The 12,184-nt window shown below is 39.2% G+C and overlaps 3 protein-coding genes across 4 annotated transcripts; 2 read left to right on the top strand and 1 right to left on the bottom strand.

The window, feature by feature from the left end:
* The first annotated feature begins 1,947 nt into the window (after window positions 1–1,947).
* On the top strand, window positions 1,948–6,266 carry LOC141647424 (protein DOWNY MILDEW RESISTANCE 6-like). Its single transcript, XM_074455587.1, has 4 exons — window positions 1,948–2,118; window positions 3,151–3,773; window positions 5,226–5,553; window positions 5,801–6,266. The coding sequence occupies exons 2-4, from the start codon at window positions 3,154–3,156 to the stop codon at window positions 6,047–6,049; spliced, it is 1,197 nt and encodes a 398-aa protein (XP_074311688.1). The 5' UTR covers window positions 1,948–2,118; window positions 3,151–3,153; the 3' UTR covers window positions 6,050–6,266.
* A 68-nt stretch (window positions 6,267–6,334) lies between these two features.
* LOC141647423 (uncharacterized) lies at window positions 6,335–11,599 on the bottom strand. 2 transcript variants are annotated; one of them, XM_074455586.1, is made up of 3 exons: window positions 10,045–11,583; window positions 8,326–8,538; window positions 6,335–7,617 (listed from the first exon to the last, which is right to left on the bottom strand). In XM_074455586.1, the coding sequence occupies exon 1, from the start codon at window positions 11,526–11,528 to the stop codon at window positions 10,143–10,145; it is 1,386 nt and encodes a 461-aa protein (XP_074311687.1). In that variant the 5' UTR covers window positions 11,529–11,583; the 3' UTR covers window positions 6,335–7,617; window positions 8,326–8,538; window positions 10,045–10,142. The 2 variants fall into 2 exon arrangements, with proteins under 2 accessions (XP_074311687.1, XP_074311686.1); XM_074455585.1 differs by lacking the exon at window positions 8,326–8,538 and having other exon boundaries at window positions 10,045–11,599.
* On the top strand, window positions 6,699–7,760 carry LOC141648857 (uncharacterized). The gene has a single exon (XM_074457566.1). The coding sequence runs from the start codon at window positions 6,699–6,701 to the stop codon at window positions 7,758–7,760; it is 1,062 nt and encodes a 353-aa protein (XP_074313667.1).
* Window positions 11,600–12,184: the final 585 nt, after the last annotated feature.

The following is a 12,184-nucleotide window of genomic DNA, read 5'->3' as shown; positions in this document are numbered from 1 at the left end:
CACAAACCGAGTTGTTATTACTTACTGGACTCTCCTTTTGGGACAAACGTGGTCTTTTAACATTAAGACGACTAGCTGCCTCATCAACAGAAATTTTCAAATCTTCAGACGGTCTAAAGCCCGTAGCAAGACAAAGATTCACGGGCAATGGAGAAGAGGAGGGAACTACTGCTTCCCAAGAAGACTTCTCATGGGGAGTTCCCGTCAAGATAGAAGGTTTAGTAGAGAGGGGGCGAACTTTCATATGAGCCCCGACTTTGGATGAAAAAATTGCAGATTCTTCCCTGACATCAAGTTTTCATAATCTTTAGAAGAGAGATACAGTTTTTTATGGGTTTGATTTTTGTTGGAGAAACTATATCTGGTAGATTTGGCAGCGGGAATATGACTAGCACATAGCCCTAACGAGCGAGGGCAAGTCTCAGCATTGGAGTCGTTCTCTAACACCATATCTGAGATCCTACTACTTTTACATTTATCGCAGACCATGTCATTGTTCAACAATAGGCCCCTACTAGAAGAAGCTTCAACCCCCACTTCAAACAGGGGCTGAAACTTAGCATCCGCAACAATATGAAAATGTCCCTGAACTTCTTCATCTTGATTAGAACAAGGATTGAAGTCGATATTCAACTGAGAGCGACTGGAACTAGCTTCAGCATTATCACAGTAATTAGCAGCACAATTGCTAGCACTACCCAGGTCCATATTATCTAATGACGAGGTATCGACATAACTAGCAGATAACTTCGATGTTTCAGAAAGTACAACCTCAGGCAACTCTTTCAACACACCAGTTTTATGAATTTCAACAGTAGATGCTGGCCTTTTTCCTTTTCAAATATCCATAGCTTCCAAAGAGCGATCAACCACGCGTTTACCATTTGGTTTAAGAGCTTTAAGCTTCTTAATATCCTCCAACTCCCTGAGAATATCACGGTTATGAGGCTCCACCAACACGGCCTCATCCAAGGAGGCTTGTGCTTCTGATAACTTATTCAAACTTTTAAGAGACACTGCTTTACGGAAAAGCGCCTTAACATTACGAGGAAAAAAATTCAAGACCATAGAACAGAAAATTAAAGCCCCCTGGAATGCCTGAAACTTAATCGCACAAGCTGCTAAATTTAAACACAAAGAGATGGCAAGATGTAAAACACAATTTTTATCAAAGCCAGAATTATCATTTAGAGCAAAACACAAAAGACGGCATGCTTTATCATAGCAACTACTCGCATCAACAAATTTATTTTGTCTAAAAAGATCATTACCCAAATCTTTAAGGGCATGAACCTTGGAAAGAGGGGGAAGATCCAAAAAGGTAAGAACGTCCTGCAAGTCATCATCCTCCGATCCAACACTATCATGAACAAAAGCAAAGAATTCCAGAAATTCTAAACTAGCATAATAAGACATAAATGAAAGCTTGAAGAAAGATTAGGAAACTAAAAAAGAGCCCAGACAAACAACTTACCAGCAAACAAAACAAACAAGAAAAACTAATAGCAGTAAAAACAAACTAGGAATCAAAAAAATCAACAACACAACACACAAGAAAAGGAACTTATTTAGACAAAAACCAGAAAAACACTTAGCAGAGACTCGGAGAAGTCGATAGTTGTCGGAGAAAGAGGCCGCCACAGCAACCGAACGACAATAAATCAGTCGACAACCCAAATCGGATATGTAAATTGAGAAAGAGGGAAAAAAACTAAGCCAGAGGTTAAGGGGAGAGGAGATTCTCACCGGCGGCCCGAGGGGATTCAGAGACGCCGCCGGCGAGATTAGGTAAAACGGGTTTGGCGGTGGGAATTAATTGGGATTTTTATTTAGAGAGGTTTGACGGTTGGATCCATTCAGCGAAACTTGTTTGGCATTTGATGGGAAGCTTTGTTAAACGGGATACAACAATTGAGGAGGGAGTTACAAACTATATGAGGTTAATAATATAAAGTAACAAATAGTTTTACAATAATAATTGGTAAAACCGTTTTATACGAGTATTTGTCAGAACAACATCCAAACCCATTGTCCCCAAAACCCCAAGCACAACACAAAACAACCGAAATCACCGAACCACCCTAAACCCACGTTCGAGATTTATGATCGCATCACTTTGTAAGCTTTCCTCTCTTTTCAAATTTTCATTACCAATTTGTTCTTTTTGCATGAATTATGATTGCTATTATTCCCTCTAATCCATTCAAAACAATTTGCGCAAATATTAAGAAGAATTATAATAAATAAATTATCACAAAAGGCGATCAATTGACATGTATAATGACTAATTTACTAAATAGGCAAGAATTCTAAGCAAATTTTGATGTTGTTTAAATCAAATTCTGTTGTGATGAGTATTTTGTTTGGATAGTTTACACATTTGGATTATCAAAATAGGATGGGTAGTTTGGTCTCGATTTTGTACTCGTAATTTCGTGATTTCTTGTACTATAATGCTATTATTCATACGAGTTCTTAGCCTAGTGGTGAAGACTGAGGTATCATGACAGTAAGTCACGGCTTGAATTGGAGTTTTTCTGAGTTACTCTGTCGGTTTTTAACGCCAATTTGGGAATCAAATGACTGCGGTGCTTTGTAAACCTTTATTAGTGAAGGGGTTAGATTAGGGTGATGGGTGCTTTGTGAATCTTTTTGGGGCAAATGGGTTAAATTATGGTGATTGGAGTTATCGGGGTGGCGGTGGGTTATGTGGAGGACGGAGACAACGGTGATAATTGTACAAGAGCCGAAAAGGTGGATGGAGAGTTATCCATCTTCCGTTCTAGTTAGGTTGTTTGTTGAGAATCGAGAAGGGCTGAGTATTTTACAAGTTCCAACTTGTATCGGATTCATATCATTACCATAAATCTAAGGATATCATATAGACATTATAACCTAGAACTCTACATGGTTACATCTACTAAATTAGGATAACCAATCATATCAAATTTCCTATTTACTAGAATAACAATGCCAATTTATCGTCTGTGAGTTCAGTCCTGATTTAATATTTTTGCGCTTCTGGTATGCATTGTTCTGTGTTAATATCTTAACCTTTCAGCTTGTTCATTATTCTCTGTGTTCTGTTTTGCGATGATTTTGCAATGATATGATTACCTATTAAGTGTTGATTGTATTTATGGATTGTAGACGATGATCAAGGTTATGTCTTCCACGGCTTTTAGCAATAGCAATCCTGTGCCCTTGAGTGGCAATTTCAGACGGCAATTTCCAATGACAAGCAATAGAGTCTCGGTTCCCAGAAGCTTAGGAGTTACATCAAAAGACGGGTTCAGGTGGGCAAACTCGGAAGAAGGTGCTATTTCAACTTCAAACTCTTCACTTTCACTAACACCCAACTTCATCCTTCCGGTGGAAAGAAGGCCAGATTTAGATCAAGTGTATAAATCCGGGATTCCACTAATTGATATGAGTAAGGAAGATACTAGCACTCTTATCGAAGAGATAGCTAGAGCATCGGAGGAGTATGGACTTTTTCTGATTAGTAATCACGGGATATCTCAGGAACTGTGTGAAGAGATGCTATCTGCTGTTATAGATTTGTTTCATCTTCCTCCTCAAGCCAAGTCAGTTCTTGTCTCGGATGATCCAACTAAAGAGGTTAGAATTTCGAATCATTATCGCAAAGTTGAGGACAATGGCAGCAAAAAGGGGAATAAATTTAGCATGTGGAGTGAGGTTTTCAAACATCCTTGGCACCCTACTAATGATACCTTTACTGGTCTTTTACCTTCGGATCCTCTAAATTACAGGTATCAGAATCTCGACTCCCGTTAAAGGTTATTTTTACTTGAACAATCATTTGTTCTTATGTCAAAGAATATTACTCCATATCTGTCTATCACTTTATCAGTACTCTTATTTATATTTGCATTGCCTAGATAGCTTAGATTAACAATTCAATGGCAACCTTTTCGGCTTTGTCTGAGCATCAAAGATTTGAACTTAGTTTGCTTAATTGACAATTTAGGAGAACACTTTACTTTTATTGTACAGATTTTTTTTATGGATGTGAGACTTTATCATACAGGTTTTTGTGTTTCGTGTATTATGTAACTAAAGTGGCGGGGTTGAGATCGACAGAGGCGGGGAGTATTATTTTTGATGGGAATGTTGGGGTCAGATTTTTTCAGATATCTAGGATCTATTATTCAAAAAGATGGGGAGTTAGACGGAGATGTGGCTCACAGAATTAAAGCGGGATGGTTGAAATGAAAGGGTGCTTCGGGGTTTTTATGCGATAAAGATATGCCCCAAAGATTAAAGGGAAAATTTTATCGCACGGCAATTAGGCCTGCTTTACTTTACGGTTCCGAGTGTTGGGCCGTGAAACATTGTCACATTCAAAAGATGAGTGTGGCGGAGATGCGTATGTTGAGATGGATGTGCGGACATACAAGGAAAGATCGATTAAGGAATGAGGTGATTAGAGAACAGGTAAAAGTAGCGCCAATAGGGGACAAGATGATGGAAAACTGACTCAGATGGTTTGGCCATGTGAGAAGGAGACCTATGGACGCACCAGTTAAGAGGCTGGAGACTTGGAGAACAGAAAAGGTCCCTAGAGGTAGAGGAAGACCGAGGTAGACATGGTTGAGAGTGATAGAGCACGATATGAGATTTCTGGGGCTTGAGGAGAGTATGGTGACGGAGAGGGCACAATGGAGGGAAATGATACATGTGGATATTTAGTATTTGATGTTTTTTTGACATATTTAGTGTTTTTATTTAATTTTAAAAAATTAAATTATTTGTTCTTCTCTCCTTTATTACACTTTTTTACCAACCACTTTTTTATATATTTTACTTGGTTTACTTTTAACTTTTAAGGCATTCCGGATCCATAATTCTAATTCGGTTTTCAAAATCGTTTTAATCTTTTCTCTCGATTTAAATTTTAAGTTTTTATAAAAGAAATCCGGAATTCGATTTTAAAACCTCTAAGTTTTCCTTGACTTTCCATTACATTTTCGCTCTCCCTTTTGTTTTCCATTTTCCCGTTTCTATTCGCATTTTGAGGTGTGCGTTCACCCATGGACGGTTCTAAAGGATGATTCATGTCAGCCGACCCCAAATCATTTTGGGATTAAGGCTCTGTTGTTGTTGTTGTTGTTGTTGCTGCTGCTGCTGCTGCTGCTGCTGCTGCTGCTGCTGCTGCTGCTGCTGCGTAACTAACGTATGGACAATTGTTTTGATTATTATAGGAACGTAGTGACTAGATATGCGAAAGAGATGGGTGTCCTTATGAGTCATCTTCTAAGTTTGATGTCGCAAGGCCTGGGATTGGAGAGTGATTACCTATTGAAGGTATTGGGGGAAAACCCATTGTGCAGGGCACAAGCAAATTACTACCCACCATGTACAAATCCCGATCTCACTCTTGGATTAGGCGTCCACACGGATAGAGATGCGCTCACAGTAGTCTTACCGTCTCCAGATGTAGAGGGTTTACAAATCATGAAAGATAACAAATGGATTGCTGTTAATCCTGTGCCAAATGCATTAGTAGTCAATTTGGGTGATCAATTACAGGTAAAACATCAATTATCTTAATTAAAAGTCTGTTGGCTTAAAATGGTCAAATATTCAGTACTGTAAGTAACATGGCTGCTGTCAATATCATCTTCCTTCGATTGTTTCATTTATTTGTGTAAATTAATCCACAAGGGCAATATTGATGCAGATGGGTTTTAAACCCTGGTTGACGGTGACCACTCCACCAACCTTATTAACTAAACCAGCTGACTTATTTGTTCTCTTGAATGTTTCTTGGATGTAGGTCTTGAGCAATGGAAGATACAAGAGCGTGGTGCATAGAGTGGTGACCAATGAACATCAAAGTAGAGCATCGTTGGCATTGTTTTATGGCCCAGACAAAGACGCTTTGATTGGCCCCATCAAATCGTTGACTGATGAACAACGTCCTCCAATTTACCGACACTACTACTTTAGAGAATTTCTTGAAGAATTTCGAAACCAAGAAGGGAAAAACCGCAAGGTTAAGGAGGCTTTTGAAATCCAAAGGTAGATGGTTGCTTACATTGTTGACATAGAAACACATTAGTATTTTATTTTATTTTATCTTTCTTGTAGATAGTAGAGAATACTCGAGATCAAGTGATCAACGTTGTTAGAATGTAGAACCCATTTTCAATGGTTAGAGTAAGCATTAGCTATAGCTCCTGAGATTGATAAGCAATAATAAGTAATAACCAGCTTTGCCGGTAGAATTATTTTTCTTCTCATTCTTTGGATTTGGACCATTTTTAGTACTCGTACAAAAAAATTAAAAATTACGCAAATTCAAGAAAGAAAAAGAAAAGGGAGTAGCATATTATAAGTGATACGTTAATGAATAATTTCATCCTTCTGTTAAAAAAAACACTTCTATTAATTGTTTCGGAACAAAGAACAAGTCTGGCATAAATTTCAAAGCAGGGAAAGATGTAAACAGCACTAATTAGTGAGTAGCTTCCATTTACATCGGCCGGCATTACAAGAAGATCATAACAAATGCTATCCAAAACTATGGGATGCACGTCCTTTGCTGCTTCTTTATTTCCTGCACTTCTTCAACCTTTATATCATTTCTACCATCACTTTTCTGTTGTCCACCAATCAATACCCTTTTCCATCTAAAAACACGCACATTACTCGTAAATTACATTTCATTTGTCATGGCGGCACCACCATCATCGGGAGATAGCAGTCGCTTCTCCGACGGCAGCTTCAGCGAAAGCGAGGACATTTACATGACCATCAACACCGATCATGGTCCCGAGTTCTATGGTGTTGAACCTCCTAGAGCTGTACTTACCAAACAAGTCTCGCAAAATGAGAGACAAATTTCAGTTGATCCAATTTCATTACAAGGATCTACTAATATTAGGCAAGCCAGCTTTAGGCTAGTTTCTCCTCCTGCGGTTACACCGAATAATGGCTCCAGCCATAGCCCTTCTGTACCCTCACCACCCGCAAAGCTCAAGTTCACGAGCCCGAGCCTCTCTAGCTCAGCCTCCTCATCCCCACAAAGTACAAGATTTTTGAAGAGGATATGGAAGAGCCAAACTGATCATAACAAACCAAACTCACGAAGTCAGCTTTCACGGGTCCAGTCCACAATGGATGACACTCACCTTGCAATGGTCGAGACTGATCAGAGGAGAAGTCGGTCCCTTGGAGAAGGTAGGATATCAAGCCTTCATACCGATGACTTTGATCTCTGGCTTGAGAAACCGAACATAAACAAAAATCCGAGAGGAGGTCGGGCACATTCTAAGCCGCCATTAGGTCCTAGACCTCCTAGCAGTGAGGACAGGTTTAATCCCATGAAGAAGAGCATGAAAAGCAACAAAAGCAGAGATCTAGACTATCCAGATGACGGGTTTAAGTGCGGCAAATTATGCCTTTTTCTTCCACGAGGGAAGGGGAAGCCGGTCCGGTCCATGTCAGAACTATCTAACCAAGTCTCCATCCAAAGTGATGCACCCGTGATATCAAGGACAGTGTCGCTGCAGAGATTTGAGTGTGGATCTTTTTCTTCGTCTTTGCATGAGGATGCCGAGGGTGACTCTGCGAATCTCTTCTTTGATTTACCTATGGAGATGTTAAGGTGTAGTGTTAGTGACATGCAATCTCCAGTAACAGCAGCATTTGTATTTGATAATGAAAACGATAACAATGAAGATCAAGACATGAACGTTGATGACTTGGATGCCTTCTTGAAAGCACAGAGTTAAATGTAGGCCATCATGCTCCTTTTCAGTTAATATGTTTATGTTTTAGCAGCAAACATATGTAGACGTCTAAAAAAACATATACAAACAAATTAGACACATTTGATGCTCTTTCAACCTTCTTAAGGATGGTCAGTGGTCGCATTTCGTCCTAGATTTTCCGTAAAATTTTGAAGTAGATGCTTCTAATTGCAGGTATATTAAAGTAATGTAAGGCCTCTCTTCAGATATATGCTTGAGTCAGTTTAGTTCTTCCTAGTTGCTAGATTCATCATCAATAACAACCACAAAAAAATACAGTTACACACAAAAACACTTTTTTTCAGAAATATACAACTAGACTTTAAATATTTCCTGTTCTAAAGAGGTGTGAAGCAATATACGAGTACTAAGAATAACCAATCGACTTTTCTCTTTCTCTATCTTCTCTTTTATTTTTCGCACTTGAATTTTGAGGACAGAACCGAAAAACACATACGAGAAAATAAAGCATAAAAAATACACAAGAAAGGGTAGAATCAGACAATCAATCTAAGCAAAATGATACCGAGATCGCCCTTTGTTTTACCATGAACACAGCGGAAGATTATTTTTTTTTTCTTTTTTTGGGAAGAATAGAGAAGGCACCAAACCGAAATTCCAAATGAATGAAGAAGGCCCTGTGTTTTCCTTAAGAGACGCCAATATGAACCAGATTCCGCATCAAACTTCCACATATCCCTTAGTCAGCTCATAACCCAAAAGAAACAGACCTTCGGACTAGTAGGCTGTTAAATCTTGTCTGCATCCATGTTACAAACGTATTGTAAGTCTTGCAACATCATCAGTCACAGAATCAAAGGAAAACGGAACGAGAAAAGCCTCTCAAAACGCATCCACTGCTTCTCTAATAATAACTCTACCAACAAATCTCCAAACCTTATAGGATACAATAAATTTTGTCCCATTGAAATCATAGGGGGCTTAGTTTTAAAAAGCGCGCCTTGGATGAGGCACTAGCTAAAACACCTTGGTGCATTTTAGGTGCGCCTTTTAGACAAGGCTAACTAGTACACATTTTCCATATCTTTTAGACAAGGCTCACCATTTCTTTTCCCTATTATTCCTAAATTTACTCCTTGACATGCTAGCCTACTTGAAAACTCATAAAAAGGCTATTGTTGCCTAAAATTTTATTTGGAAATAACAACTTTGTTTCAAAAATAGGGCACCTCGCATCCAAAAGGCGCGCGCCTTCGCCTTGTGCTTTGCGCTTTGTCGCCTCGGCCCCTTAGCGCCTCGGTGCGCCTTGCGCATTTTCAAACTAAGATAGAGGGCCATGGCCTACAGAAAATGGAGGCAGCTTACAAAGTATTACAACTTGAAACCTTTCAGGAAAATAATTGGAAAATAAGCAATATGAAGGACTAATATTTGTTAGATCATAATCCTAGTTTTGAGTAGCTACGAGGAGTGGAAGAAACTTCATGTTTCGATGGATGAATTTGAAGGTAAATGAATGAACAAGGGAGGAGGAGAATTTCTCTTGTTTAGTTAGGAAGTTAGGCTGAAGAGAACTATGGGGATGGACCTAGATGCACCCATTTTAGTCCTCAAAGACAAATCAAAATCTTTCGTTTGTAAGAAATTCAGAAACACCATTGCTCACCTCCCTTTGCTCACCTTCAATGTCCCTCCCCACCCCTCCCTTTCCCACCTAGTTTTTTATCCAACCAAGCTGGTATGCTTAATTTTATCCCTAGTTTGAAGCAACTTTTCAATGTACAATTTGATTGATCATAATCCTACACTTAACCATTTGGGCTGTTCCACTGGCTCTAACCCTTTTATTTTTCGCAAATGATTGGATTCAGCATCATAGATTTTACTACTCATCTTGCACAATCTCTTTTCCCAAATTCTTTTTGAAATTCAGTTGGGGCTGTAGTAAAAATCTGCTCCATTTGTCCCGCAATAATCTTTTTACATAGTTACATTTGTATTGCGCAAAAACCAATATATATGATAGAATAATAAAAGTGAAAAGTCTAGAAAAAAAATATAGTACTATTCAAGAAAGAAAGAAGATCATAGTGCACAACTCAAACGAAAAAGTAAGAAATCATTTGAGAGACAGACGGAGTAATTTGGTTCCCGGTTGAGGTTGAGGAAATATATATGCGCACAATTGTATAAACCCACGAGTACAAATGGTCTTACAATGAGCCACAATAAACACATTGCTAAAGCAAGCAAAGGGATACATAAACTATGTCAGGGCAAATGTGCTTGATGCTGGAATGCTTACCGTGGCTGCATATCACGCCTTCTAGCACGCTGTGTAGTCTAGTCTATATACCTCCATAGACAACTCAAAAAGAGCCTGCAAAAAAGCATTAACACATATCAAACCCCTCTAAGAGACACCTCTAATTGCTCAATCCTTTGAGCCAAATCATGCTTCCCACAATGCTTCAACCCATCAGTGACCATATCAAAACTCCTCGACAAAGGAGGTAAATTCAACTCAGTCATCTCAACCAAATAATTAGCAGCCTCAACAAACCTCCCTCCACGCACACACATTCTAATCAACATGGTATAAATTGGCCGATTTGGAGAATGCCCTTTCACCTTCATATCACTAAAAAAGCTAAAAGCATCATCAAACTTCCCATTCCTACACAATGCCTTAAGAATCGGAGCATACAAACTAGGAAACGGCTTATGCCCTTCTTCAATAGCACAATGCAACAACCTAAACCCCTCTTCTAACCTATTCAACCTCGCAACCACCGGAATCATAATCTTATAACTCTCAATATCAGGACAAAACCCTAACTTACACACATCCCCAAACAACCCAACACAAAACTCAATCTCCCCCGACTTACAAACCGCCTCTAACAACGCATTAAACGTCCTAATATCCGGCACAAACCCCTCTTTCGCCATTTTGACAACTAATCCTTTTGCAGACTCGATATAACCAGCATTCAACAACCCCTCAACCAACAAATCCCTCCCTCTAACAGGCGGATTAAACCCTTTCCTACTCATCTCCTCAAGAAACTCCTGAGCTTCCCTCATCTTTCCCGCCTTACACCACGCGCTAACGAGTATCGAATACGTCTCCTTATCCGGCTTCACCCCTTTCCTAATCATCCTCCTAACCAACGCATACCCACCATAGAAATTCTTACAACTAGTTAACGCATACAAAAGCGCATTATAAATTCCGACATTCTGATCGCAATTAAACACCTTTTGACACGAATTAAAAACCCGAACCGCCTCATCGACATAACCCTTTTGACCATACTCCCTGATCACAAACTCTACAGTATCCGCCCCAATTCGAAACTCAAGATTGCGCATTTGTGCAATTACCTTCCACATTGTTTCCCAATTGTGACATTGAGCTAGGGTTTTGATAAGTTCATCGAATTCGATTGAAGTAGGAGTGTAATTGGGGTGAGTGCGCGCCCAATTGAAAAAGCGAAAGCATTGGATGCCATGGCGTGAACAAGAGCGGATTACGCGGTAGATGATATCGTTTGTAATTGTGAAGTTTAGTTTATTTAGGGTTCGCTCGAGGTAAATGTCGCGACGAACGATGTTGGAGATATGGTGGATTGCGGCGAAGTATGAGTCGTTTTTCGTTGTTGTTGGTAATGGTGTTGTTGAGAGGTGGTGGTGGTGGTGGTGGGATAATGGTGGTAAAGTGGTGGGGATGTGGTGGTTGGTGCGGCGGAAGTAGTTGCGGAGGATGGTGTTTGCTCTTATGAGCATTTTTGGTGTAGGATGGGACTTGGAGCTTGTGTGTGGGCATTTAAATTGATCACCTAGGTTGTTAAAATTAATACGAGTAATAATCCGAATAATTTTTAGGGTTATTTAACGGGATTAATTCAACTTATGCCTTTCCTTTTCAAATTACCCAACATTTGCTTATTGGAAGGGCAAACTGCTAAACAAGTTATCATTTACCTTTAGACATTTTTTTTTTCTTGTAATCAGTTCATGTTCATCTTCATTAGACCAAATTACCAATACCAAATCCAAAGTTCAATTTGTAACAACCCGGATTATAAAACAAAGGAAGAACTATTATAAAGTAAATACCAGAGTATGATACTGATAAAAGGGTCAAGGTGGCGGAAACACCTGACCAATCCGGTTCGCTACTAAATCCAAAACAACTAATACATTATTCAAGGGTTCTTGAAACATAAAAACAAACTCCTAATTTATTATTAAGCTCGCTTCACACATTCCCCAAGCAAGCATCAACCAAACAGCATCAAACTGAACAATCTGAAAAGGGCGTCGACAATCAGTCGGGAGTAACTAGATGCTCTCCCAGTCATGTTTACAACAATTGAATATAACCAACAATCATTAACAATTGAAATGCAAAACTAGTAAACATGTGAGACCATCTATAC

This window comes from Silene latifolia, chromosome 3, assembly GCF_048544455.1.
Source record: "Silene latifolia isolate original U9 population chromosome 3, ASM4854445v1, whole genome shotgun sequence".
Taxonomy (NCBI): domain Eukaryota; kingdom Viridiplantae; phylum Streptophyta; class Magnoliopsida; order Caryophyllales; family Caryophyllaceae; genus Silene; species Silene latifolia.
Note: the sequence above shows the minus strand (reverse complement) of the source record. Positions and strands in the feature narration are given on the sequence as shown.